The following is a 27719-nucleotide window of genomic DNA, read 5'->3' as shown; positions in this document are numbered from 1 at the left end:
AAGACATATTGATTCACGTTACCCAAAAAATTGGACAATTATAAAAAGTAGGCAGAGGTCAGCATATTCGGATCTCAGCATCTTTGCCGTGCAACATTCGCCCAAACATCATTAAATATAGTAGTAACATTTATTCTTGTTTTCTATAAAAAAATCTACATGATATCGATATAATTATAAATACATAGACATTTTTATATATATATACCGATTTGAGACCCTGAAGGTTGTGCAGTTTCATAACATTAACATATATAACCTGAAAGTTATGAGTTGGGAGGGACTTGGTAATTAAGCCCACTAATAAGCAGTAGTTAAGTCATATAAAGTAGAAGCGAGAGTAAATTCGAGAGCGAAAGTGCCAAAGCGGTGAAATTAAATCACAAATGGTGGCAATGTGAATAAAAGCGCACGCAAAGCATGAGAACGATACTTGTTGAGAAGAATTGTGTGACTTAAAGCAAGAGTTGATAAATTAACCCGGTGCTATGGTCCTGTGGAGAATAACTGACCCTACCTAATCAATTTGGCATTAAGTGTGGCTTTTTGTCACCAACTATTTTGAATCTTGTAAGGGAGTCAAAATCAGATTCATTCAGAAGACAATTTTTACTTATTTTCAGATCTATTTCACGTTGTTAAGGATTCACATATACATTGTTTGGCCCATATCCAAATTTTAGAGCACCCCAGTGACCCAATCTAGGCATCTCCAGGCCCCAGCTTAGCCCGTAAAATGTGAGTGCGCCCAAGGTTTAGGTTGATCCATACAGAGTGGTACTCTAATAAGACATATGAGAGGCAACTTTGTCTGTTATACTCTTCCTTTATGCTTTCTAAGGTTCTGTATATTTTTTTTTAGGTATATATATATATATATATATTTGGTATTTGGCAAAAGTTTAAGTCAAAATTGAGATCGAGCTTGTCGAAAGTTGATAGGTAAATTATTTTTATTAGATTTTAATATTTTCTTTCTTCGTAAAAATATACGACAATCAGACACCAAAAAATAAAATAAAAAAATTCTAAAAAATATTTTACATGCAAACAAACGGAGCCTAAATATAAAAAAAAACAACTTTACCACAATTTAATTTATAATCACTATATATATGATTCAACTTTACAAGAACAGACAATTTCTGCTAGCTTTGGTAATTTGTACCACAAATTATTTTCAGTTAATCAACATAATATGTGAGTGATAAAGGACAGAAAATGATCTGGACCATTAGGCCATGCATAGACCAACCCCTGAGCCCTGGGCGTCATCATGACATACCCAGGTCCAAGTTCACTAACATTATGAGCGGACTTCCTATCCAGTACGGCCTGAAGAAGGACCCAGCCCAAAAGGGCCCAAGTTTGATGGCCGGCCAAGATATAAGTTTTAGGGCAAATGTAAACTTCTATAAATAGAAATTAGAGAAAAAGAAAGATTATTTGGAGTGTGAGAAAATCCTTCATTAATATAGAACCATATTTTCTTGCATCTTCACAGTGTCCACATACTACTACTTGTTTTAATTAGGGAAACTCTACTTTCTTATTGGTTTTCTTTTTTGCCTTTTCAAGTGTGTATGTTTTGACACTTTGGGTTCCTATACCATCTATTAGGAAAAGAATTATTTTTTCAGCTTTGTGATGTTGGTTTTTTGCTTTGGTTTTTGTTCTTTATAGGAAATGGACTTATTTCATTTATAGGTTCTATCTAGGACAAGGGGATGCCCTCTTTAATTCTTTTCCTATACCATCTATTTGGAAAATAATTATTTTTTCAGCTTTGTGATGTTGGTTTATTGCTTTGGTTTTTGTTTCTTTATAGGAAATGAGCTTATTCCATTTTTAGGTTATCTCTAGGAATGCATTGAAAATACAATAACGATATAAAAATCATATATTTATATTAAAAATGTAACATCGATGACTAATATATTACACAAATTAAAAAACTAAGTATTATTATTGTATTATTATTAATTTATATTAATCAGAATCATCAGCATTGAGATTCAAATTCATGAATATTGACCCACGGTGGCTTAAAGCATGGGTTACCAAAAAAAACAAAAATGTGAAGACAAGAAAAAACAAAAACGGGTGATTAAAAAAGGGGTCACCAACATGGGCTCATCCCATTATCCCATAATTACAATGACACTTCACCACTGAAGTACACGTGTCGGGTAACTTTCTTGAATCCCAATGAGATTTTGATTCTGTTTCGACAAATGGGGATTTTTTTTTACACACTTCAATGCATCAATGTACAGCACGACAAAACGGCCCATTCTTATCTCTGCCTTTCGCACGTGCGTGCTAACCTGCGCCTCTCGCGTGTTGTCGGCTAAACTGCGCCTCCCTCCACCATTTAATCCGAGGGATTTATCAGATCATCTGATCTAAGCAACAACTCTCCTTCTCTCTCTCCTACAAATGATTTGAGGTACTCTCTCTCTCTCTCTCTACATCAAACCTGTCTTTAATGCAGTATATATATATATATGTTAGTAATTGAACTACTCTTATAGTTAGAAAGCCGCTCGAATCTGTAGGTCTGTGGGAAAGGCCTGAGGCATTGATTTAGATATGAACCAAAACTGATGAATCTTCGCGTAGGTCAGATTCATGATACGTTTATCATCCGATTATTAAATTTAAATTTTATTTATAAAATCTTCTTTCCTGTTAGCGTTTTAAAGTTCTTGATGGGCTTGAGATGATATGGGACATTTGAATCCAAACTTTACCAGAAAAACAAAATGGTGGATTGAAATATAGATGTAGCTGTAGTCTGACAAGGACTAATTCATCGTTATGACGGAAATCTGATTGCAATTTAAGTTGAGTTGGGTTGAGCTAAATATATATGTATGTAACTGCAAATTTTTTGAAATAAAAGATTGGTTAACACCAATGCCAGCTAACGGATAGATGAAAAGAGGCTAACAAATTTTTTGTTTTTTTTTTTTTTTTTGACAATATATTTATAAGGAGAGGGAAAAGGAAATTGGTTCAGATAAAAGGGCTGATCTTGTATCTCCTTGAGCCTCTTGAAAGTATATTCATTCATAAATTAAGATTGTAGAAATTTGAGTTTTAGCCCATTTAAAGGATTTATTATATCTTAGCGAGAGTGGAGAGATTTTGGCTTGGCCTGTTGGCTCTCTCATAAAGAATTCTTGGGCGGGCAGGCAGGCAGGCAGGCGAGACTAAATGGATAGGCTTAACCAATTAAGCTGAAAAAAATACAGATAGAGAAGAAAATATGTTCTAAGATTGTTTAATCATGTTCATAACACTTTATGGTTCTTGTCCCAATGATTAGTGCATTTGATTGTTTTCGTTTTTTTGGATGCAGTAAATTATATTTTTTCAGCTGATTTATCGACAATCATGTTGAAGGCTTTGAGGGGAATGCGGTTGTTGTTGCCTCACCACCTGTTTATATCATTTGTTTTGTTGAGTTGTATGAACATTGTGAGTGCTGGTCTCACAAGTACTTTTATTCGTTCAGAGTTTCCATCTACTGACATTCCTCTTGATCATGAAGCATTTGCAGTTCCCAAAGGCTATAATGCACCACAGCAAGTAAGCCTTGATATATCTAAATTTATGGAGTAATAAAATAAAATCACATGTGAAAAAATATTAGTTATATATCTATTCTCAGTTGGCATTTGTTGGCTCGTTGCTTGACATGATTATCCTAATTAAACAATGTTTTTGTTTTCCCTTTTCTGCTCAAAACCATTATGTATCCAATAAAAACATTCATATGAAAAATTTCTTCTTTCACTTGCTTTTAGGAAAAATATTCAGTGTGTGATACTGATCTATTTCCTGAGGATCATAATATATGTAGTAAAAGCATCCATATTCCCCCCCACCCCAAACAAGCACACACAAAATAAAGGGTACCTTTTTGGTCTAAAGAGATATCTTTTTCTTTTTACCAGTTTGAAATACCCACTGAGATAAATGGAGTGTTCAAGGAAATTTTATTATCCCAAATTTCTTTCCAAGAAATTTTTTTTCTTTTTTATTTTGGAACAAAAGGCACAGAACGTTTATGTCTGTAGTTTCTTTTTTCCTTATTTCATATTTAACCCTCCCACTGAGTAAAAAGGTTGAGCTGAATAGCCTGATTTCGAGTGAACGTTTCTGGGAAGTGATTGAAAAGTATATTAGTGGCATATTTCAGGCAAAGAAACTGTCTAAGTAATAGAACCGGGATGTAGCTGTACATGTATTCATGTGGGCAGACAAGGCATGGATTCCATTCATTGCCAAAATAACTTCTTAGAACTTTACTTTTAAGAAGAATTCTTCTCATCTGAAAAATTATGATTAAATTGTGCGGTTTTCTGTGGTGGTGTGTGCGTGTGTGTATGCTTTCTTAGTATGCAAGTACAATGGTATCATATATATGATCAGGTACACATCACACAAGGTGACTATGATGGAAAGGCTGTTATTATCTCATGGGTGACAGCTGATGAACCAGGACCCAGCAAAGTACTATATGGCACGTCAGAGAAAAATTACGGTTTTACTGCAGAAGGAACAATGACAAATTACACTTTCTACAACTATACATCTGGTTACATTCATCACTGTCTTGTTGATGGCCTTGAGGTAATTGTTTATTGAATAAAAAATTTGTTAGCTGAATGAATTCCAAAAATTTTGAGATTGATTGGGAATTATGAGATTCAATTTGTTTAAGAAAATGGATAAATAATTATTGCTTGTATAGGCCTTCTTACATATGGCATTTGAGGTAAATGACTTATATTCTTTGGTGCTAACTGGGATATGAAGTTACAGTTTATGTAGGGAGTATGTGTGGATAATGACACTGGTGTTTTGCATCATGTCAAACTTACAAGTATGGCCTTTTGCGTAATGAGTATATTTGATGAGATGCGATAAATCGTGGTTTCTTCCTTCTGTGGCTGCTGGCTAATTGCAGTAGTTGCAGTTTGTAGCAATCACAGAGGAGCCTAATCTCATTGTGGCAAATTATAATAAAGTTTTTCTTGAAAGGTAAAATTGTTGTCTTGGATTCATAGATAGAAGTCATAGAATAACTGCCCTTATAACGGCTATGTTAACTGGACTCACCTGTTCCCCTCAGCGTACCCGTGTCAACACGACATGACATGGACATGAATATGAAATATGTATCCAACACACGTACCCAAGATTACGACAGAAGAAGAATAATTTCTTAAATAGTTTCCTACTTGTGAGATAGGTGGCATCTATCTTCTTTTAACCGTATTCCATTTAGTTTCATTTAATTTGAATTATTACCAAGTATTTTTAAAAATAATAGTATTATATATTACTTATCAAAAAAAAAAAAAAAGGTATTTTATATTTTTAACTTTCTAGGTATGTAAAACGTTTCACATCCCCTTATCCAAGTTTTGGACACATTTCGAGCCAATTCCTTGTATTTTAAAATTTCCAATTAGGGATATCTAGCAGCCAAACATATACCTGCACAGCTGCACCTGATACATCATATGAGTACTCGAGTCTAGGTAACATAGTATAAAGGAAGGCATAATTTATTAATAGATATATATTATATTTATATATGTATATATAAAGAAGGTATTGTTTATTTTTTAGCCCAGATGGCTGCGTAGAAAGCTTAATGCCTTGACTGTTAAATAGTTCCCTACGGGAACAACACAAACAACCATTTAAATTATGGCAATGTAAAGAGTTATCTTGCCTTTCTGTTTGAATATCCATCTCACGAATTGGTTGGATGTTCTTGTTTTTAAGTATGACACCAAGTACTACTACAAGATTGGAAACGGTGATTCTGCTCGAAAATTTTGGTTTCAAACACCTCCAAGGATTGATCCAGATGCTCCCTATAAATTTGGAATTATTGGTTAGTAGTTTTCTTTCTATATTTGTTTTCAAAGCAATATTAGATTCTTGTCTTCAAGTACTCAAAAAAAGAAACATTAAGCTGCACTTTGTGGTGTGATAAATATCTGATTTTCCATCTGAAATGAAATATGATTCTTCTATCTGATTACCTTAATGTTAATAGGGCTTTAACTAATAACTCGAACCGAGTAATAAAAGAGACTTGACCTTAAATGTTAAAAGGGCTATAACTAATAACTAGAACTGAGTAATAAAAGAGACGATAGGATGGGATATTATGTTCAAATGTGAATTAGGACCGCTGTAAATTATTATGGAGTAGCTACTTATATTATGTTAAGGAGTATTAGTCACCTAAAACCATAAAATTGATTTACACAATACCACCATGTTGGCCAAAACATCCTACGTGCTTATTTCGTAGACAAATGTTAACATACAGAAGGTATCTAGATTTAAAATTATTTAATATATCTAGAATTTCATCTAGTATTGGAATTTTAAATATATCTTGAATGAGTAGTTCTGTTTGCATGTTTCAGGTGATCTGGGCCAAACATTTAATTCACTTTCCACCATCGAGCATTACATGCAGAGTGGAGGACAAGCTGTCTTATTTGTTGGAGATCTTTCTTATGCCGATAGATACCAATATCATGATGTTGGTGTTCGTTGGGACACATGGGGTCGTTTTACCGAACGAATTGCTGCATATCAGCCATGGATGTGGTCCGCTGGAAATCATGAAATAGAGTACATGCCATATATGGTAAAGTATTCAAATATATTAATAAACTGCTCGAGTTACTTGTGTGAATTGAGTGCTTCTAACTTCATTCTATTTACTTGGTTACTGTGTTTCCTTGATGCCCTATTTATTTATTGTTTTCTTGACACACATTGATCTTATTACCCTAAAGTTCTTACATTCTAAATCAATATAATTGTTCCAGTTATTCATTATAATGAGTGAACCTGGTTGAGTAGACATGGCAGGAAAATCAGCATACACATTCCTTTTCTATTATCAAGTTTTCATGGATCATTTCATATATTTTTCACTAGTCTTTATTTTGAATTGAAAGAACTCACAATTATGTTTCAATAATTTGTTCCACCTAGGGCAATAGCCTAGTGGTACTTCCTCACCTTCCGAAGTAGAAGGTCAAGGATTCCAAGTCCCCACTGGGACAAAGTGGATGTGTGTTTCAAAAAGGGGGAAATAAAGTGTCTTTGAGCTAGGATCATGACACTTGAACCATTTTTCCTCTCCTCAAAGTACCTGCGACTTCATTACTTAAGCTGCTTTATACCATGATTGAACTTCCTGTAGGAAATACTGTATGTTTCTATTTTTGTCTTGTAATACCACTGGTGGTTTGGTGCACAAGAACCTAGTCAATCTTACATGCAATCTTGACAAATCTTTTATGAAGTTGGCAATTTAAGCACAATTCTCATTGAACACTACCACGGATTTTCACCAAGAAATTTTGATCTGGGAGGGATTTGGGGGATGGAATATTGTGAAATTGATAAATTAGTAAAGAATAGGCCTATTCCCTTGAAAATTTATAAATGATCTTTAAGTTTTGGGTTGTTAAAGTAGGGTATGGAAAGGATTAGTGTGATGTCTCACGTCTCCTGTGGGGAGAAGTTGCTGGCACTTATAAAGGGGGGATGTCCTCCTATCTCTGTAGACGTGTTTTAAAATCGTAAATGTCAAGAGGGTGCAAAGCAGACAATATGTGTACTGTGTGAGGCAGGTCCTTACATATGTTATCAAAGCCAATCCCCAACCCTATTGAATTTAGAAATTGACTATTGGAGCCAATTCTTATGAATTACTGACCTGTGAAATTCCTATTATATTTTACATATATGCAGAGTGAATTGTAAACACATCCATTGCCATTTATTTTCAATATTTTTGTTCATCATAGCATGCAACCCACTTAAATTTTTTCCCAGTTCATGACTACTACTTTAATTGTATGTTTAGGGGGAAGTTGTTCCTTTCAAATCGTATCTTTACAGATACCCTACACCCCATGCAGCCTCCAAAAGCAGTAGTCCCCTCTGGTATGCCATCAGACGCGCTTCCGCTCATATAATTGTGCTATCGAGCTATTCTCCATATGGTAACTTTCCGTTCCCTTTCACTCGTTACCTGGATACACCTTATCTTTGGAATATTTATCGTTATGGATATTTGGATCCAAGAGAGATGGGAAAGATCATTTTCTGGGTCCATATCTTGGAATAGTAAACCTACTTTTTTTATCCTTTTGTCTCACTTTTTTTTAGGTCTAATATACTCAAGTTGATAGGTTTTATTATATCAAAGGCATGTGCACAAAAGAAGCATCATTCTAGGTTTTATGCTAAATGAAGGTAACCTTCAAGGAATTAATGACAGTTGTAATTCGGTGAATGATGCTTTTCACTGTTTCATGCTGCTTTCATTTGTTGAGGCTGTAGGAGAGGCACTAGCTTGCTAAAAATTTTTAGGTAAAAATGGAAATGGTGGTGCATGCAGATTTTTTCATGCTCTCGTGTGCGGATTTGGTTGATTTTCCTGATGTTGTTTTGTGTTTTTTAAGCTTTGTAATGTTCTTTTGATTGGCTTTTCTGTATGTGCTTTGATCTAGTTATGATTGGGATAATATACTTCTCTGCTGGAAACCAATATTGAGGCTTGCCATCTTTGATAACTACTCGCCCTACCTTTCTCTAAGCATGGTAGAGGATAATTCTTGTCTGTGCTTCTGACACGATCTTCTTAACAGTAAAATACACGCCTCAATGGAGGTGGCTTGCAGAAGAATTTAAAAAGGTGGACAGGGAGAAGACACCTTGGCTAATTGTTCTTATGCATGTCCCAATCTACAATAGCAATGAAGCGCACTTCATGGAGGGTGAAAGCATGCGAGTGGTCTTTGAGAGTTGGTTTATTCATTACAAAGTTGATATAATCTTTGCGGGCCATGTCCATGCTTATGAAAGATCGGTATGTTTCTTCATCACTTTCATTTTTCTTTATTTTCTTCTGGAAAAAAATAAACTAATAACAGTAGAAAGTAAAACCAATTTTATCCCCTTGTATAAAACTTTTACCTATAGATAGAAGGATTTTTGGAGTACTTTCTAAATCTCATATTTTTGGAATGCTATAGCTGTTTGATGACATAAGGTGGAAAAAGTAGTCTTATTACCAAAAATACAATAAAATTAATGAATGTTGTAGAATAACCATTAGTTTATTTTCTCGTTTTTTGGCAACTCATTCTTATTATAGATTTATTCAGATAATTAAAAAGAAAAAACGCACTCAACTGAGCAAAACCTTTGTACCTACCGTTACAAGTCTGCCTAGGAATCATATTGTCATCATTCAACCTTATTTGGGAAGACACTTTCTAATAAGTCATTGATTTATTGGGGTTTAATACTTCAATTATGATGAAAAATTCTTGTGCATAGTTCATATTATTGACCTCAAATGCGGTTTTGAAAATTTAAAAATAGTTGATTTTGGCCCTTCGTATCATTAACTATTTGGCTTTCATTTCACCAAACAAGAAGACCTGGTAGATTGGTGTTTTCTTTCTCCCTTCCTACCCCCAACCACAGGAGGATACCATTTTCTAAAAAAAAATTGTGTCATTTGGTTGAACTATCAAGTTATTGAAAGTTGCAATTACAACTCTCAAACACTTTAAACATATTCGGTAAGAACACAGGAAGGGAAACACTTTTGTATGGATGCTCTTTTACGTAATGTCAAAGTATTATGTTCAGATGTCCTGTTCAGAACGAAATGAAAATCAGGACCATGCCAGCTTGTCATTTTCCAGGTTTTCGACAATAAATTGGTGAACAAGTTTCGATATTCATATTAAATTACATTATGGTTCTGCCACATTTATTATCCTAATTATGCCCATTTGTTAAAGTAAGCTTTATAAATGTAATTTTCTTCTCGCTTCCAGTATCGCATCTCAAACATACACTACAATGTATCGAGTGGTGATCCTTTTCCTGTACCAGACATGTCTGCCCCTGTCTACATAACCGTTGGAGATGGAGGAAATCAGGAAGGTCTTGCTGCAAGGTAGCTTTGTTGAAAAATGCAAAATATATCCCTGTTGATGAATCAAGTCTCCTATTTGTGTTCTATAACAAATCTATATTTCTTCCTCCTTTGCGGAATATCATGGTTTGTGATTTATTGTGTAGATTTAGAGACCCCCAACCAGAATATTCTGCATTCCGGGAAGCCAGTTATGGGCATTCTACATTGGAGATAAAGAATAGAACACATGCATTCTACCACTGGAATCGCAATGATGATGAAAAAAGAGTGGAAACTGACTCTTTCTTGATACATAATCAGTACTGGTAAATGCTGTTCACTTCCCTTCTTGAGTTAATTTTTTGTATGAGTTATATATTCATATGACTAGTATTGGTATAAGATTCATTGAGTCAAATCGATCCATAATCTAGGGGAATATTACAGTTTGAGACTTGATTTGCTGCATGCTAAGAGGCCCACAAGGGAAACTACTTTTTCACCCTTTATTTTTTATTTTAACAAAACGAACCAAAAATGAATTAGTGGTAACACCATATGTTGATATAACTATAAAAATGCAGATAGTTGCTGCTTGCATTGATACCTGTCCATCTTGGAAAGTGGTCACTATGCAAAAGTGCATATGGCTATATTGGTAAATATACAATATTATTACATTTCCAAAAGGAAGATGTTCGAGTTTCATACAACAATATTTCATATTGACTAGCACAGTTAGTATTATATAAACAAGTATATTGTGATTAGGACAGCTAGTATAGTGTAATATATGGATTTTCCATTGTATGTGTGTAGAAAATGAGAATTCACAGTCCAACCCATCTATATGGGTTAAAGGTGGATGTATTTTTTAATGTCTCCAAAAAAGATTTTGTATATATAATTTGAGATATTTCTTCGGACGTTACATGCTTCTCCGAAAAACCACTGCTATTTAGGGCTAGATATGTGGCTATACAACAGTCAACTTCTTTGTGCACCCATATACTTGTTTCATGTTCTCGAGTGGTTCCTTTCAAGCTATTGATTGCACATGCAACTTTGATAGAACATCAAAAATATTTAGTAAGGGTTGGGGTAGCAATCAATTTGTAGATTGCAGAACAACTATGAATTAAAACTTGTGATTAATGTAAATGAATACATGTGCTGTTGAACTTCTTGATTTTGAGTTTTACACCATGCGAGTTATGGACATGCAGGGGAAACGATAAGCGGAGGAGAAAACTCGAAAAGAATCATCTCCATGCAGTTGTTACAGAAGTGCTACTTACTCCCAAAATGTGAAGGTGCCTCTGATGCATGCACTTCCAACGGGAGCAAATAGCTGCCGTGGACAGTTGGCTCAAGTGCGAAAGACACTTGCCACTCTTAGCTATCAGTTCCATTCCAACTCTCGAGAGAATAATGATTTCCGTAACACCGCTCTTTAATGTAGTAGGCCATTTCATGACGAATAAAATGTGCTATTCGTGATGTTCTGTTGTTTAGAAACAAATGAAAATTTGAGAGTATGCTCAGTTCAGTTTTTCTAGAACAATTCTGTTCTTTGAAAACTGAATTTAAAAAAATGTCAAATTTTATAGAATGGTTTTTTGCAACCATTCTGAAATTTGGTTCCGAATTTCTTTGAAAACTATTTTAATGAGAAGTGATCTAAACCGACTCTTAACCACATTCAAACTCATGCATCTGATGGTTGTCAGGACTTGTAGAGCGTACCTAAATTTCCATACAAGCAAATTAACAAGTTGGGTTGAAATGAGACCCTGGGAGATCTATACAAGCAAGAAGCCCTAGAGACATTCTCCATGAATTATATTTCCTTTTGGTGGTGGTTGAAAGGGAAAAAATATTTCCATCTTCCCATGGGCTAAAAGTTCAAATATCTCCAGGGTTTTGCTGTATTAGATTCAGAACAGGTAAGGTCTCAAAACATTTCGAGAAGACGTGCACATGGCCATATAGCTTCTATTTACATACAAAACTGTGCTGGACCTGCTAGTAGTGGCTAGATTATTCAAGTTCCTGCCTAGATAACTAGTATGCATGGAGAGGGCTCGTTCAGCATTCACTTGGATTTTACAAACAAAAGGGCATACTCCACCACATTACAAACCATTTCTGGAAGAATGAAAAAGACGTACACGAGTGACTCTAATTCACATAATCTGCGGATGGATGGAATGCGCTTAGACTCGTCAATACAGAGCATAACTCTGAATGCATGCAATTGCTGGCAAACTACATGCATCGGCAGCAACCCAAGGAGCAACTAACCAAACTACCTGCAGACTTGAGTAAACAATTGAGAAGTCTTATTCCAACAACTATATATTAGCAGCAAAACAAATGAAATGTTGATTCAAATAATGTAATTTTGCATCCATGTGAAGGAGCTGAAACAATCACGCCCTGGGTGCAGTAAGGAAGATTGAAAAGAGAAAGCGAGGCAATCCAGTCTATTTTAAATAATAACAATAATCTTTTGAGCAAGAATCAATACAAAAACTGACAGTTTGACAAAACAAAACTGAAAATATAGAAGCCAAAAAATAAGTTCCTAACAAAAGCAGCCTGCACAACATACATTAGATTGGACATCTAAATATCATACAACCGCCCCTAATTTTCTAACCCTACTTCTGTTTGGTTTTATTTTCTTCCAAATCTACATCAGAATTTTCCACAGCTTTCCTGTATTCACTCCGCATTACCGAAACAATTTCGCACACCAAATGTTGCTTTACAATTTTACAGCCCCAGGTTTCTGGATCAATTATTGCACAGGAGTGTGTCGGAGTGATGTTCTCTCTATGCTGCTTCTATGGAGCCGGAAGTATATTTACCACTAGCAAATATGCAATCTCCACCACGGTAAAAGGGTATTAGGAATCTCGGTAAATTGGTTGTGGAGTCCATTTGAGATTCAAAGTCAGTATTCCTGATTTAGCCCCATCTAGTTGAAAGCTGTCTTTGTATTCCCCTTCCAATATAACCCTTGTCAGTGTCAAGATGCATCTTCCCATATAGTCCTGCAAAATATATGGGAAAAAATAAACACAAACAAATAATTAGCATACTTTTGAGAACACAAAGTCTGAGTCACCATTGACAAGCTGTAAGCAATACTCCGGTTCAAACATTGGGATTCTTTACACGTTTCATTTTGAACTTCATTAAAGATTTCAGTAACTGCAGAGTTTTGCCGGTCACCGCAAACCTTTGAGATGAATAATTGCAACCGCAGTTATTTCCAAGAATATAAAGGAAAAAGAAAAGGATAGAAGACCCTCAGAGAAACAATCCAACCACTCTAGAGGTTTCGTAAGCAGAAACATTTCAACACTAGGGATGCTTAGAACTGAGAAAATTAATAAGCCTTTGTTCTTCATGAGGGTGAACTCACTTTTAGCCACTATTGTGTCCACAAATCATGAAATAGAAATGTATCCAGACAACTCCCAACATTGTTCTAAAAATTGATCGAAAAACATTATGCACTTTTCTAAAGAGAGAGTATTGAAAAACCACTGTCTAAACACATTACTAATTAAAAATAGACATTAATCTTATGCAACTCTGTTCAAGCCTCCAGCTTAACAGCCAGATCATTTGACTCATCTGATGATTCTCATAACCTCATATGAGAGGCACTCCACTTCTTGGACTTGTCTGCCAGACTGGCAGGTTCATGCATCTTGAATGCTATAAGAGGTTCGCCATGTATGGATATAGCAGTCCTTGAGTCCGTGACTAAAGATGCTTGGATTCAATCTCAGGGAACCCTACTCCTATTCTATACTTCCATTCCACCTACACTTCTATGCAAATTTGGACATCGCACCGGTACACCTTGTGGCCTATATTGGCTTATGGCTTGACCCTAAACCCCAATGCCAAGGTTCGAGACTCGTAGAACATATGCCAAATTTGGACATCGCCATATAGAGGATGAGTCAAAACTTATGTTGGACAAGTGCTTCATAGGAATCCAGGCAAGTTGGACATTAGGAGCATTGCCAAAAATAATATTGAGAAGACAAATTCTTGAGAGTTCCCACACTACGGATTGGTCAGAAAGGCGTGTTGGACCAACCTGACCAATTCGATAAATTCCCAAGTACTTGCAAGTCCTCCAAGATAATCTTATTAATTTACCAGGATTTGACTATTCCACTTGGCTAGCAAGTTTATTAGATTCATCATTTTGCTGCCATGTGAACTCAGAAGAAGATGCCTACTCTAACAGAGAAGAAAATGCTGCAGAAAGACTCGAGACATTTCTGCACGCATTTAAATGTGTCTGGTTCCCTACCTTTTCTTTCAGTTCAATCTATGTTCTGCATTTTTTCTATCTTTTGTATGGCCAACCCCATCCATATAGGATAAAGGCAAGGATGATGATTATGAATTTTCTATCATCTGTAACCACTGTTCTTATTTTGCTCCTGTTCTTTTCATTATGAGATCATTTTTTACCAAGGAAGGCTTGTATAAAACTGTCACATGTAAGTAGGATTTCTGAAATTCAGCATACTCCACATCGAAGGTGCTACCCAAAATATTACTTCTCATCTATTTCTAAATCCATGACACATCCCTTCATTTAAGTTATGTTACCAATAAATGGAGAAAATACTGTTACAAAAGGCAGGATATTTTTACCTTCCCAAATGTGTCATGGTCCCAGACTTCCAGAATTAGCATATCATGTAAACCATCCTCAACGACAATGTCAAAAGTCTGATTCCAAACTGGATTCAGACTATCATTCACCACCTGAGAGAATAGAGTGATTATAATCAATTCAAACAATAATCTGGCTGCTAAGGTTTAAATTACTCCATACACTGGAAACAAATAACACAAGAAGGCCACACAAAGGGCCAGGTGACCTCCCTATTCATAGGTCCCACATAAGATATTGTGCAGGTTCAGAGAGACATGCAGGGAAAGAAGTCTAAAAGGTATACATACATGCTATTCCTTGTGAAACTAAGAAACTTAACAAAAAGTATGCCATACCCTTGTCTTGTTTTTCGTTTCTGTTTTCTTCATAATAAGCACGACATAGGGGTCAGCCTTCCCCATAAGATCTGCTGGTGGCAAGTCTTCAGCAGATACCACAGTAACAGAAAGCACTCCTCTAATAATTACCTCCCTTTTCTTCTGTTCGACTTTTGTTCCATTTTCAACTGCTTCCTTTCCTTCTGCACCATTTTTAAGTACCTTTTCCAAGGAGGTCATTGAAAAGTTGGAGGCAAAAGGGTTAGTAAACCCATTCTTCATGCCAAAAGGACAGTATAATAGCTCCAAATGCACCTAGAACAAAGATAGAAAATCAAAATCAAGATTATCATAAAAACAATTATAAAAAAATAAAAATAATAAAAACCTAAATTATAAATATTGATACAAAGAACATGAAATCAGTTAAACTTCAACTTTACAATTAACACGTATAACGTATCAAGGAAAGTTGCAATTTCAGTAACTTGTGTAAATGTTTCTCTAGTTTTCATTATCTACTGGATTTGCAGTAACACAAGGGCCAAACTACTCCAACCATGCTAAACATACATACCAAGAAGCTTAGCTGAATCTTATGATTTGTAAGTCAGCAGAGCAACTGGTATATTTAAGGGCCAGTTCATGGTTGAACAGTTCTCCAGCCAGTCTGCCTCGCTTAGTATGATGACAGTAGAGGATTAAGATAGCAATAAATATAGACATACGAATTCAGAAATATAGTTAAACGTAAAATTTGGTGGTTGATATACTTTGAAAAGGGAAAGGTATAAAAAGAGAATCCAAGCTAACAAGTTTTTGTAACATATGGTCGATATAGAGTGCCAGACCATGTCAGTTTTCCTTTCTAGGTAAAACTGGAGAGGAAGAATGATACAAGACCTCAAGCCCAGACCAGACTTCTAGAGAGGTCTTGTAGATCATGGAGAAGGAAGATTAGTGTTATGTTATCAAGATGGTCTGTGCTCTCTACCTGTTCTTGGACCAACTCATTGCAGGAAAATTTGTGATAAGAAACCAGCTCCATTTCTCTTTTTTCATATTGATCTAATCAATAACATTGATCTGAAGGAGCCTCATAGATTAGAATACATAATACAACAACACAGCTACGTATTGTTTCCTTTTGAGTGAGCGAAAGCAGAGGATGTCATATTAAAGAAGCAAAACTCAATTATATAAGAATGATCGCCACTAAGCAATGGAGCAACACCAACTAGAGGCATCTCTTTCTATATTGAGCGAGTACTGTCATTTCAGGTACTTGGAGATGACAGCGTAAAATCTATATAACAGCGTGTTAAATTTATAAATCTAAAAAGTTCACTCTAACATATTATGATTTCCTCTAATCACATCTAGAGAGAATCGCCTGACTAAAGTTAGCATTAGATTTTCTCAAACTTAAATCAGATAATAAATTCATTCAAAACACACACACACACACAAAAATTCGTAATTCTCACCTGACCCCTGTTTTTATTATCTCTCTGGACCTCCAAATCTTTCACCAAGGGCAACCACACATCCTTCACTTTACCAGGCTCGAGATGTTTCAGCTGTATTTGAGCGCAACCAATGAGTTCAGATTGTTGAATCCCTTCATCATCATAAACTTTTACCACCAAGTGTTGTGTGGATTCATCTTCAACTATGAATTCAAAGTGTTCATTCCAGATGGGATTCAACTGATTATTCTGAAAAAAGAAATGCACAGTTATTTAAACCGATCAGAAGGATGACAGGAACCCCTCCAAAGAGAAAAGATTAACTTACAACTACTTTGCTGGTTTTCATTCTATCAGGTAGGGGGCGTATGTATAACACAGCAAAAGGATCAGACTTTCCAATGATATCTTTATTTGTCAATTCCTTCGCTTGTACAAGTTTCACTTCTAATATTCCAACAGGCTTCAGCTCTAAGTCACTAGAAAACAAAAAACATTTAGAGGTAAAGATGACAATGGCAGCTAATAAGAAGACAAATTCTAGTTTAAGAACTAAGCCCGTGCTACAATATTAAGGCCAGCCATATATCTTAAACATTTGAACAAGGACAGGAATCTCTTATCTTAAGAAATTAGTTCATTCTTATGTTTGACTTAGGCCAGGATTTTTTCCAATAACAGGGTAACTCCATTAACTGGTATAAATGTACAAAAAATCACACCAGCAACTATCATCTGTGGTATCTCCTGTCACTCACAAAGGGAAGTTGCAGGCGTCAAGTTCGGAACATGATGAGTCAGAGTACGATTAAAGCAATAAGGGAAGTAAAGAAATGAGAATAGGGGCATGCGTTCAAAAATGAAGTTCAAGCGCTTTAAAGCATCAAAGTCCACCATTTAACTACTATAGAGTTCGCTAAGAGCTTAACAAAAAAGTTGGAAGCTCTCTCTCTCTAGGGTGAATGGATGGGAAGATTTAACTGCCTTACTGGTTCCCTACGTTCTCTTCAAAGTAATAATATTTTATTCATAAAGAGTTAACCTCTCATCCCCCATGAGTCTTGCTTCTCTACATAGTAAATCATTTACTAGAGGGACTTGTGTCCCTACTATTGTAAACAAAATTGCTGCTTCATAAAATTATTGTCAACTAAATCTTCTGTTATTGCCATACCTGTAGTCACCAGGCAAAATGGGAACAACTTTCCGCACTGGCCATGTAATGGAATCTTCAATAGCATCCCGTATAGTCCCCTGTACAAATAATATACCTCTTCTTTAAGACTAGACTGTAAACTACTAATAATATACGAACACATTGCCAGACAACATATACACATACCAAATATACTGCATAATAGGTAATTAAATATGAGTCGGAAACTAGAAATTGAAGTGTTATATGACCATGTAAACAGAGAGTTGAGTTGAAGCCAATCCCAAATAGTGGGGACAGGGTTTTGTTAAGTTGAGATAATCATGTAAGCATATGTGTGAGCAAATACATGTTCCAAGTTAGAAAAATTCAACATGTTTTTCCATATATGTTGATAAGAAATAACTGACTTTATTTTATAGAGAAAAAAGGCCATAGAAATTTACAAAAATTAAGGACCCTCCGCTGATAAGAACTAAATCCAAATGACAAAATGCTCAACCCCCCTACAAACCCATCCCTAGTGGTGACATGGAGGATGAAGTGCCCCAAATGGAGAGGATAAAAAGTTCACTGAAAAATAGATTAGGCTCCTAATTTAGCCAAAAACTCAGCTTTCTCATTACAAGATCACAGAACTAATTTGGTTTACACTTCTAAAATATATACATCATCTATGATCTAAAAAAAAAAAAGCTGCGCAAAATGCCAAGATCCACATATTTTGGATCTCACCCAACTAACCACCACCATGAAATCGCCCTCAATTGTGGAATGATGAATTCCCTCAAAAGAGGTTTCCCGAAGGCCTTCAACGGGAGTCAGGAGCTTTGTTTTTATAACAAACCTAGTTCCCACCATCTTAAACATACAAAGAATAGTATTGCCTAAGTGATCTCTAAAGATGTTTTCAGTGCAAAGTTGACCTTTTCTTCCAAATGCATAAGCATCAAATTTAAATTTGATTCTCCCCTCAGAACAGGGACTCCAATCCCTTTATACTACCATGCTCTTCGGCCTGGCAACCCAATATCTCATAATTAAACTCAAAGGCATCCCTTTGAAATCCACATTCACTTAAGCCCAAAGAGAGACTAGAAAACAACCTTGCACCAAAGATCCTCTTCGCCACTGTGCTTGTCTTTTAAAAAAAAAAAAAATTAGCATTTCTTTCACAGCAAATGACCATAGAATAGTGAGAAAATCCCACCCATAAAAATTTTGGCTTCTGTCCTTTACCAAAACCCAGAAAAGAGATCTTGAGCATTGAGCTAATTTCTCGAGAATCAACCCAACATATAAATCCCAGAGAGAGCAAAGAGCCTTGGACACAAAGTGTAGGAAAGGGGGCCGTGAAAAAAAAAAAAACATATGAGTCGAGGTCTCATCACTTTTTTAACATAATGTTGAACACACTGATCCAGGCTAATAACTTTATATGGTCCTTTACCTTGAGAATCTCATTAGTTTTGACATTCTTGACACCTATTGACCAAGCCAAAGCCTTAATTTTCTTTCCTAGGGAAGGTTCTAGCCTTCCAAATCATACAGGAACCAATACTATTGGAGAGGACTCTAAAAAATGGTTCTGGAATGAAGGTGCCACTAGGCCCACTACAACAAGAACATCAACATATCTCATCACGTATAGACAGAAAATGATGAAAAATTACACATTAGTGAGAAGAGAGGAGAAAATCAAATGCCAAGTTTAGAACCCCACCATAGCAGTATATCATGTTTCTAACAAGACTACAAAATCTTAAATTTGATGTCGATATCATCAGAATCAGAAATAAAGTTGATTCAAACCAAATGCAGAATCTTAGCTAATGCTATGACATACTGTTTAGAAACAGAAACAAACACTCATTTATATTAGTCATATCATACATAACAGTCAATCAAAGACACATTAAAAGATAGATGGTCAAACCTCAATAGCATCAGAAAGGCCAGGTATTGTTTTTATGTCCCCTCCAATAACTTTTAGGGTAAAGTCCAACTTTCTCTGCAAGCCAAAGAAAAGGATATTTGCAAAATCACATGATATATGTATAGAGTTCCAGGAAATGTTATAGTTTTTATCTAAGAATCTAATAAAGGAACTGGTTTGACCCCACCCCACTCTATGAAAAAGAAATGGAAAGAATAAATGACTAAATATAAACAGAGAAAACCTCTTGAAATAAGATAAAAAAGCAAGTTACTAAAAGTAACCATATACACAAGCATGTGTCTGTGAATGAGTAATTGAAATGAGTATGTGTATGTTCAAATGTTATCCACAAATTTTCAAGAAGCAGGAATTCAGTTATTGATTATACATAAAATTTTACACAAATTTAAGTATGCAGCTATTTTTTTTTTTTTTTTCTAATATGAAACTCACAGACTGTGATACTTCCAAACCTCGGGAGGAAGGCTTTAAAAAACTCAAGAAGAATCTTATTAAAAATATTGAAGGAAAAATAAAAATAAAAATAAAAATAAAATAAAAACTTAGGAGGAGATAGTGCACCTTTTCTCTTAAAGAATAACTTATAGCTCCAAAGCAAGGAAACTCGTCGACTAGCGGCTTAAAGATTAACCTGAAGACCCCCGTGAATCCAATATTCTTCACCTAAATATGGAAGAATGAAGAATGTTTAGTCATACTAGTGTTAGAGCTCAATACCTTACTGTACCAAAGATGCAAAAGCAAAAATTCAGAAAGCTTATTGAGCGGACAAGAAACCAAATAAAATTACTTTCAAGATATATAATTCCTGTAATCTGACTTTACTCCAGAGTTCAGAAAGAACGAACAGTGCACAAAATTACAAGACAGTGCAATCTCTCCCAAAAAAATTTCCCTCTGAAAACCAAGAAAGACAAGATTATATGTTCCTCTACACTCGGCAGCTCATTCTAACCTACCAAAGCCTTGTTTGGCCAATAATTTGGGGTAAAAAATATGCACACAGACAAAAGCAAGGTGCTCATGGACATGCACACAATCACAAGTGTACACGTGTCAAAAAATGCAAGCAGCTTGCACTCTTGCACCCATATGAAAAGAATGATAAGTGCTTAATTGAAAACAATAGTTTCCTCCCTATTTTCTTATAAGTAAAATGATGTTTCCTCCGGTTTTAATGCAAAAAGTATAAGAGTTGCAAAATAATCCAGAAACCAAAATATAAAATTCCAATCAAACTAAACCCATTTCCATCAGGCCACAAAAGCATCAAGCATTGAAGTTGAACCAATTTCCAAAAAAAAAAAAAAAAAGAGAGAAGAAAAAAAAAAAAAAAGAAAAAAAAAAAGAAAAAGAAATAGACTACTTTAAGCATTTGCAAATGCTTATATATATATATTCAGGTTGCCTGGTGAAAAATATGTAAGAAAACTATAAAAAGAACCAACACAAAACACAAGTATTTAATGTACACACATACAATGATACAACCAATATACACTTACTAAAATAAGGACATTAAACGTACACAAATTGCTTCCATAAACCAACCAAATAAGTATGAAACCAAATTCCAAAAGATAACACAAGGAAACCCAAAAAATATACACTCTGAATCGGATACAATACCCAACTCCCAAATAAGAGATGTATAGAGTTGCTCCCAGCTCTCTAACCATGAAATGTGCTCCAGGTCACTTACAAATTTACCACAACCAATTCTCTCAAGCCAAAATGTGCTTCACACAAGTAAAAGACTCCTCTCTGCCTTGGGCACGCACTCAACTCCTACTACTAATCCACCTCTACTAGTGTTCTCAACCACATTTGGACAAGTAATAATTCTCAAAAATATATATATGAAATATTATTAGGAATTAAGCCCAAATAAACAGCTGCTTTGCTTGGAACCCTTGGATGGACACTCTACGCAAATTTGAGAAACATAACACACTGAGAAAATACAACTTTCACCAACAGATCATAGAAACAGCGAGAAATCTTCAACAATATTCCACAGAGAGAGAGAGAGAGAGAGAGAGAGAGAGAGAAGGAAACTGAAAACATGTGGTAAGATTGGTACATTTTAAGTCCACAAGGCTTAAACTCAAAGAAAAAGAAAATGTTTTCAGCCTGCCTGACAAGACCCAACCAGCCGACCTCAACCACTCGAAATCTTGTTGCCTCAAAACCGTACAGAATCATACCACTTTGTGCAAATTCATGGGATTTGTTCCCACTTGGTTATGTCTGGTTCAGAATGGTCAACATTAATTCAGTACCCTGCGTGATCAACCATTTGCTATGCAAATTGACTTAGGCATGTATGGTATCGAATCATATGATCCGCATCTTAAAATGTATTAGTCTGAGAACTACGCCCGCGAATGGATGTATAATTCTGGGCTGATGACTACCAACCCAAGGGTTATTTGGACATGACATCAAGAGTGCATAGAGCAATTTTCATTGGAGCTTTTTGCTCTATTTGTTGGAGCATATGTGTTTTCGCATGCAATGGAGAACATGGAAAGAGGTGTGTATCTCAGCAGTAAAATTTTCCTTCATGGTGAATGACCCCCAGAAGGGTTATTCATTTTATTCTTATTATGGAGAACCTAAGTCATAGACCAGCCAGGGCAGTTGAGGGTGGCATTAAGGGGCTTCTTAGTTAACAAAGGCCTAAGGGGATGGAAACCTTTTTGTAGTACCACATCTATTATTTGCCTGTGACGATCATTTTTCGTGGTGCTGAAAAGTAGTTCAGGCATCTCTGGCCCATGCTTATGCTCGGAAGTATTTTCGAGTTTGAGCAATAACCTGGGAAGGGTGAGCTTAATCTCACCAGAGAGATTTAGGATGCTTCTGTCTTGGCAGTGAATGGAATCGAAACGGGTTCTGTTCCCACAACTTATATGGGTCTCCCATCGGGGTCATTTTTTAAAGTGAAGACAATGCGAGATTGATAGAGCAATATGAGAGAAAGTAGTAGGATGGAGGAAGCAGTGTCTTTCGGAGAGTGGTGGATTGACATCCATTAAGAGTACCCTTTCCGACTTACCTACTTATCTCATTTTGCAACCATCTCAGCCAAGAAGAGGCCAAATAAATAACATAGGGTATTCAGAGGCGAGAGTTAGGGAGGAGTTTAACGGTTTAACCAACAAGTGGTGGATTTGCAGCGGTCTGATCACACTTTCGCGAGGAATGCCTAGTGGTCAAGAAATTGAGGTTTTTAATCAAGCCCTCTAAGGAAAATGGTTTTTGAGGAATATGGAAGTGCATGGAACAGTACTCTAGAGAAGTGAATATATTGCATTGAGTTGGATTGGCAAAGTATTATGAACTACGAAATAGTGGAAACATATTCTGGAATTCCTTAGTTTTTGTGGTGCGCAATGGTGATGGTCGAAAGATTCGACTTTGATATGATGTTTGAAATGGTAAAGTTGTGTTAAAGGAAAAATTGGCAGGGATTAACCCCAAGGGTTTTGCGCAAGTGGGTTAGTCACTTGGCCCTAGTACATCATGAAGAATCAGGTCTAAGATTCGACTCCTCTAGAACTTTCAATGATTAGATATTTGTGCAGAGGTTTCCTTGTTAGAGTTGCTTAGTAGAATTCCCTTTCAGGAGGGATTGTGGGATTCATGAGGTGGAAAGATCAAGTCATACAATTAGGTGTTAAGAAATAAAGCTGGCCAAATCTTCCTACAGAAATCCATTTGGCATTCAAATGCACCTTTGAAGATGGTTTTCTTAGGTGGACAACATAGGATGTTTTTCAAATTCTCCCTTTTCCTTAAGTCTTCTTCTCTAAAAAACTCCAAGTCATTAAAACCCTTTTACGCTATTTCTAACAATTATGCTATGAAATTATAGTAGAGATGCTGCATTTCAATCTTTTTTATAAGTATTTTAATCTTAAAGACATATCAGACATGTCTCCAGAATATTCGAAAAGTACCATACATGAGTTTAAAATAAAAATATTTTTTTTCAAAATATGGATGAGTTTAGAAAGTAGTGAACACAGTATTCGCAAATATCCAAGGAGTATTTGTTCCAATACAATAGGATACGACATCCATATAGAATTATCCATACTTTAATAGCTAGTGTTTTATCATGGAAGATATGAGACTTGTGTTGTATGAGATGACTGAAACATCAAAATGAATTAGGATTTCTACAACTATCTCTGCAGTGCTTGTTAGTTCAACTTTAAATATTAAGTTGGCATTAGATACTGGATATCATGATATGACATTGCTTTGGATTATGGTTAATATATTAATCCAAGTTGCCCAAAGGAATTGTATTTTACATCTACATGGTTTAAATGGGCAAGGAAGCTGAACAAGTATATGTGGACTTAATCTCAATATATTTCCTAGAAGAGTTGTGAATTATAGGACCCCTATGCATCGGACACTTGCCTTGACACTGCGATAAAGCATCTTTGTTATTTGGTTTATGATTTCGACCGAAAAGAGGAAACATAAATAGCACATAGCTTGTGATTCTGTTTGCCCCGAGAGAACTTTCTTATGGTTTTTGTTTCATTATGTGGTAGACTATCTAAACATTTTTCCATATGCTTGAGAATTTTATACACATCCATATTTGATTGGCTGTTGACTGAATCATTCCGATTATTGTTCAGTCCTATTATGCCATTTGATATTGAAACAATTTGAGGTTAGTTTGCTGTCTTTCAGTTTGCAAAGATTTGTAAAGAGAAGGATTATTAAGACGATGGTTATGAAATGGGTAAATATTTAATTATTGTGTTAATCCAATATGTGATTATCTATCTTTGTCGTAGCAGATACAATCTATATAATTTTGATGCATATATATTACATGTATGCTATGAATCATGTTTTATGTATCATGTGTGAAGAGAAGCATGGAAATTAAATAAAAATACAGGAGAATAGGTGCTTGAATCATAATCAATAATCAAATTTATATTTTGCATAATATTATTAAAAAAAATACCGGCCACCAAGAACATAAGAAAATGAGTAAAAGTTTCAACATTACCTGCACAGGTAGTCCCACGCCAAGTCTGGTCACAATATCAAGTATTATACTTGGATTTCCATCCCACTGCATCTCTAACTCCAATGTAATACCATCACCTCTGTCTTCAATGATAGAAATTCCTAAATGATAGCATCAATTCGTTACTCAAATCAATCATAAGCTCATAATAAATCATATTTGAGATCTTCATGAAGAATTTTCTTCAGTACAAAGAACTATGCATTTTCAAATGCTATTAAAAAAATAATTATAATAAATAAAAGCTATTAAAAACATGTCAACATTTGCATCATTAAAATTTGTATTATCTATAAATTTTCTTAGTCTGCATTAAATACTACTGTCATAGAATGCCTCGGGCTCAGTCCACCCGGTGCTCTATCATGACTAAACTCATTTTCACCCACACCTAGCCTGGCTTAACCTAAAAGACTAAATTAATTAACCCAAGCACTGCTTTTAAAAATCTTCCTCAGCCTGGACCAAGTTTAACCCAAGTCAATACATAATTCTTTCCCCTAAGTGATACATTCATTGAATAATTTTAAGATATAGAGATTAACACAGCTATCCAAGAAGTCTAGACGGTAGGTACCCAGACCGCATATGGTTTATCTCTCCTCAAAAACTTATACATTTTTTGTAATTGAAAGAAAAATCTAATATTGGTGGGTTGAGCGGGACCTCAAAAAGCATTACTAACTACTAAGCTCAGTTGAAAGAATTGAGTAGACCTTAAAATGCAGCTAAGTAGCCCTATAGGCCTTTAGAACTAGATCAGGCCCTGTAAAACTTCTAACCAGGCCTTTCAGGTCGGTGTGCCATCGTGCCAATGGCCATCCTTACCCTATCATAACTAATATACATATTACTAAAAAATGATCTACGTATGTCCTTCCTCAAAAAAAATGTTTGGTCTTACTTTCTTCCTCCACCACCACCACCATTTCTCTCTTTTCTCTCAAAATGAAACCAATTTATCTTCTCCAAGTAAGAAGTACATAAATGAATGGCAACAACTAAAACATCCACCCAATCACATGTATGTGTAAAGGTAATCCTTGAAAATATTAGAACATTCTACACAATCAATCTGACTAACCTGTAAATTGTGGTGCAACGGTACCAAGAGTAAACTTTTTAAATTTCAAAGAAGACAATATGATTGGTTTATATTGTTCAAGAACTGGCTCCATAGAACTTTTTATCAGCTCAGATGCAGCCTACATCAACAAATTTAAGATTGATATAAACACATATATACGTGTGTATGTTTATGCTCGAGTACATACATATAGAGAAGGATAGTCACACTCACTAGCAGCACAAAGAAACTAGAACAGAATTTTTTTTTACCTCATTGATATAGGGCCAGATCTTTGTAAGTTGAACGTTTAGCCATGTCAACTGAAATTAGAACATAGAAAACGACATCGGTACCCATAGAATGATATATATATATATATATATATATATGCAGAGAGTGTGCTATAAATAGAAACTCAACTTCTGTCGCTGTGAGAAGACGACCCAGGATGGGTAGTACTCTGGCGCAAGAATCCTTCTCGAATCTTCCACTGTCATCCTCGCAAACGCTGCGATGGTAGTCGCCTACAAACTCGAAATCAAATCAAAACACAAATTCCACACACACATACATATACCTATATATGTGCATTTGTAAAGTACTTACAAGTTCACTGCGACGCTTGGATCGAGCATTTTCGGATCGAACAAAGGCGACGATCAGAGAGAGACCGACGGTGATTCCGATAACAATCCCCAAAACGAATGACATTTGTTTGTTATTTTTGCGGAAACAATTTGACGATTCAAAGTGTGTTTTAAAGCTTGGAAGGTGATGAAAATCATGAAACTTTCAGAACAGAACAGAACAGTATAGAACAGGAGAGTGATGGAGAGAGAAATTTGGTGAGGTTGGATTGGGGCAGTGAAAGAAGTGTTTGGTTTGTGATTTGGATTACGGGTTGGTGTATTTATTTAAGTGCCGATTAGATTCCTAATTTCTCGTTATAATCAAAGATTTCAGCGTCCAAACCGTCCAAAAGCGCTTTTGAATTGTCCGAACCCGCATCGGAATACTTATAATGCCGACATTGAGTTGACATTTTTGTCCTCTGACTGAAATCCTCTCTGCTCGGTTTCACCATATGTTTCCTTCGCCCACTAAAAATTTGCCAGCTCGGCAGCTTCTTTCTATTTTCCTAATCTCTCTTGTAATATTCTATTCTCATTAAAAATTGTATTTTGAGTGGGATTAGTCTACCATATGATGAGTTGATCAGATAAAAATGTCATTTTATTTCAAAGTAAGAGTTAAAAATGATTACCATTGTTGTGTCCATCATTTTTTTTTGTTTTGTAATAAGAATATTTGAAAGAGTTGGTGAGTACGAAGGTCTGTACTGCAAACACCATCAATTTTACTAGAGTATTGTAAAATTTTGAAAAACAATTGGGATCTTTTTCTTTTTTACGACTTTGTTAATTCATCAAAATATTTAGAAGAGTCGGAGTGAAACTTTATAATTGCCTTTTCTCTTTTAGTGAATGTCTTTATTAAAAAAGGCGTTGTCTTTTTTAAATTGCTTCCCTTTTAGTTTGCTTCCCTTTTAGCGAGGGTGTTGATGTTGGAAATTTGAAAATAAAAAAAATATATTTTTTCGTCCTATGCACTATATTTTTAAATTTTGGATTGCAATGTGATTATAAATGTACTTTTCAATTTTTTTAGTCCACTTAAAAATGTGTGTTTTTTTTTTTTTTAAGTTTTCATGAAAATGAAAGCTTAAGAATGTTTGTAGAGAACTCTTCAATAATATAAAAGGATTCTCAAATCTTTTTTCAAACCCCATTGAAAGACAATTCTTCACAAGTAATCAAAGTTCTAATACCCTCTCATCCCAAATTATGTTCAACTTAGATTATCTGGAAGTCAATATCAAATCCTGGTCCTTCTTACCTTTAAGAAGGATTCAAACTTAAGTAAAGACAATATTCCTTTGGCAATAATGGCTAAATTTCTTCTTTAATTA

The 27719-nt window shown here is 35.3% G+C and overlaps 2 protein-coding genes across 4 annotated transcripts; one reads left to right on the top strand and one right to left on the bottom strand.

Moving 5' to 3' along the window:
* Positions 1 to 2372: 2372 nt before the first annotated feature.
* LOC132277345 (bifunctional purple acid phosphatase 26-like) lies at positions 2373 to 11693 on the top strand. Of its 3 annotated transcripts, none has more exons than XM_059779194.1 (11): positions 2374 to 2449; positions 2559 to 2622; positions 3365 to 3594; positions 4441 to 4641; positions 5806 to 5917; positions 6462 to 6688; positions 7922 to 8060; positions 8709 to 8929; positions 9912 to 10033; positions 10159 to 10320; positions 11221 to 11693. In XM_059779194.1, the coding sequence occupies exons 2-11, from the start codon at positions 2607 to 2609 to the stop codon at positions 11303 to 11305; spliced, it is 1515 nt and encodes a 504-aa protein (XP_059635177.1). In that variant the 5' UTR covers positions 2374 to 2449; positions 2559 to 2606; the 3' UTR covers positions 11306 to 11693. The 3 variants fall into 3 exon arrangements, with proteins under 3 accessions (XP_059635178.1, XP_059635177.1, XP_059635176.1); XM_059779193.1 differs by having other exon boundaries at positions 2405 to 2449; positions 2535 to 2622; XM_059779195.1 differs by lacking the exon at positions 2559 to 2622 and having other exon boundaries at positions 2373 to 2449.
* A 759-nt stretch (positions 11694 to 12452) lies between these two features.
* Positions 12453 to 26717, bottom strand: LOC132277344 (synaptotagmin-5-like). Its single transcript, XM_059779192.1, has 13 exons — positions 26357 to 26717; positions 26172 to 26274; positions 26020 to 26072; positions 25766 to 25886; positions 24661 to 24782; positions 20175 to 20276; positions 19590 to 19664; positions 17672 to 17751; positions 16826 to 16976; positions 16516 to 16746; positions 15047 to 15343; positions 14687 to 14800; positions 12453 to 13053 (listed from the first exon to the last, which is right to left on the bottom strand). Exons 1-13 carry the CDS (start codon positions 26459 to 26461, stop codon positions 12907 to 12909), a joined length of 1701 nt encoding a protein of 566 aa, XP_059635175.1. The 5' UTR covers positions 26462 to 26717; the 3' UTR covers positions 12453 to 12906.
* Between the last annotated feature and the right edge of the window lie 1002 nt (positions 26718 to 27719).

Source organism: Cornus florida, unplaced genomic scaffold (genome assembly GCF_030987335.1).
Source record: "Cornus florida cultivar Cherokee Brave unplaced genomic scaffold, ASM3098733v1 CherokeeBrave_3.0.0_Hap2_Chr10, whole genome shotgun sequence".
NCBI lineage: Eukaryota > Viridiplantae > Streptophyta > Magnoliopsida > Cornales > Cornaceae > Cornus > Cornus florida.
This window is presented reverse-complemented; position numbering and strand designations above follow the sequence as displayed.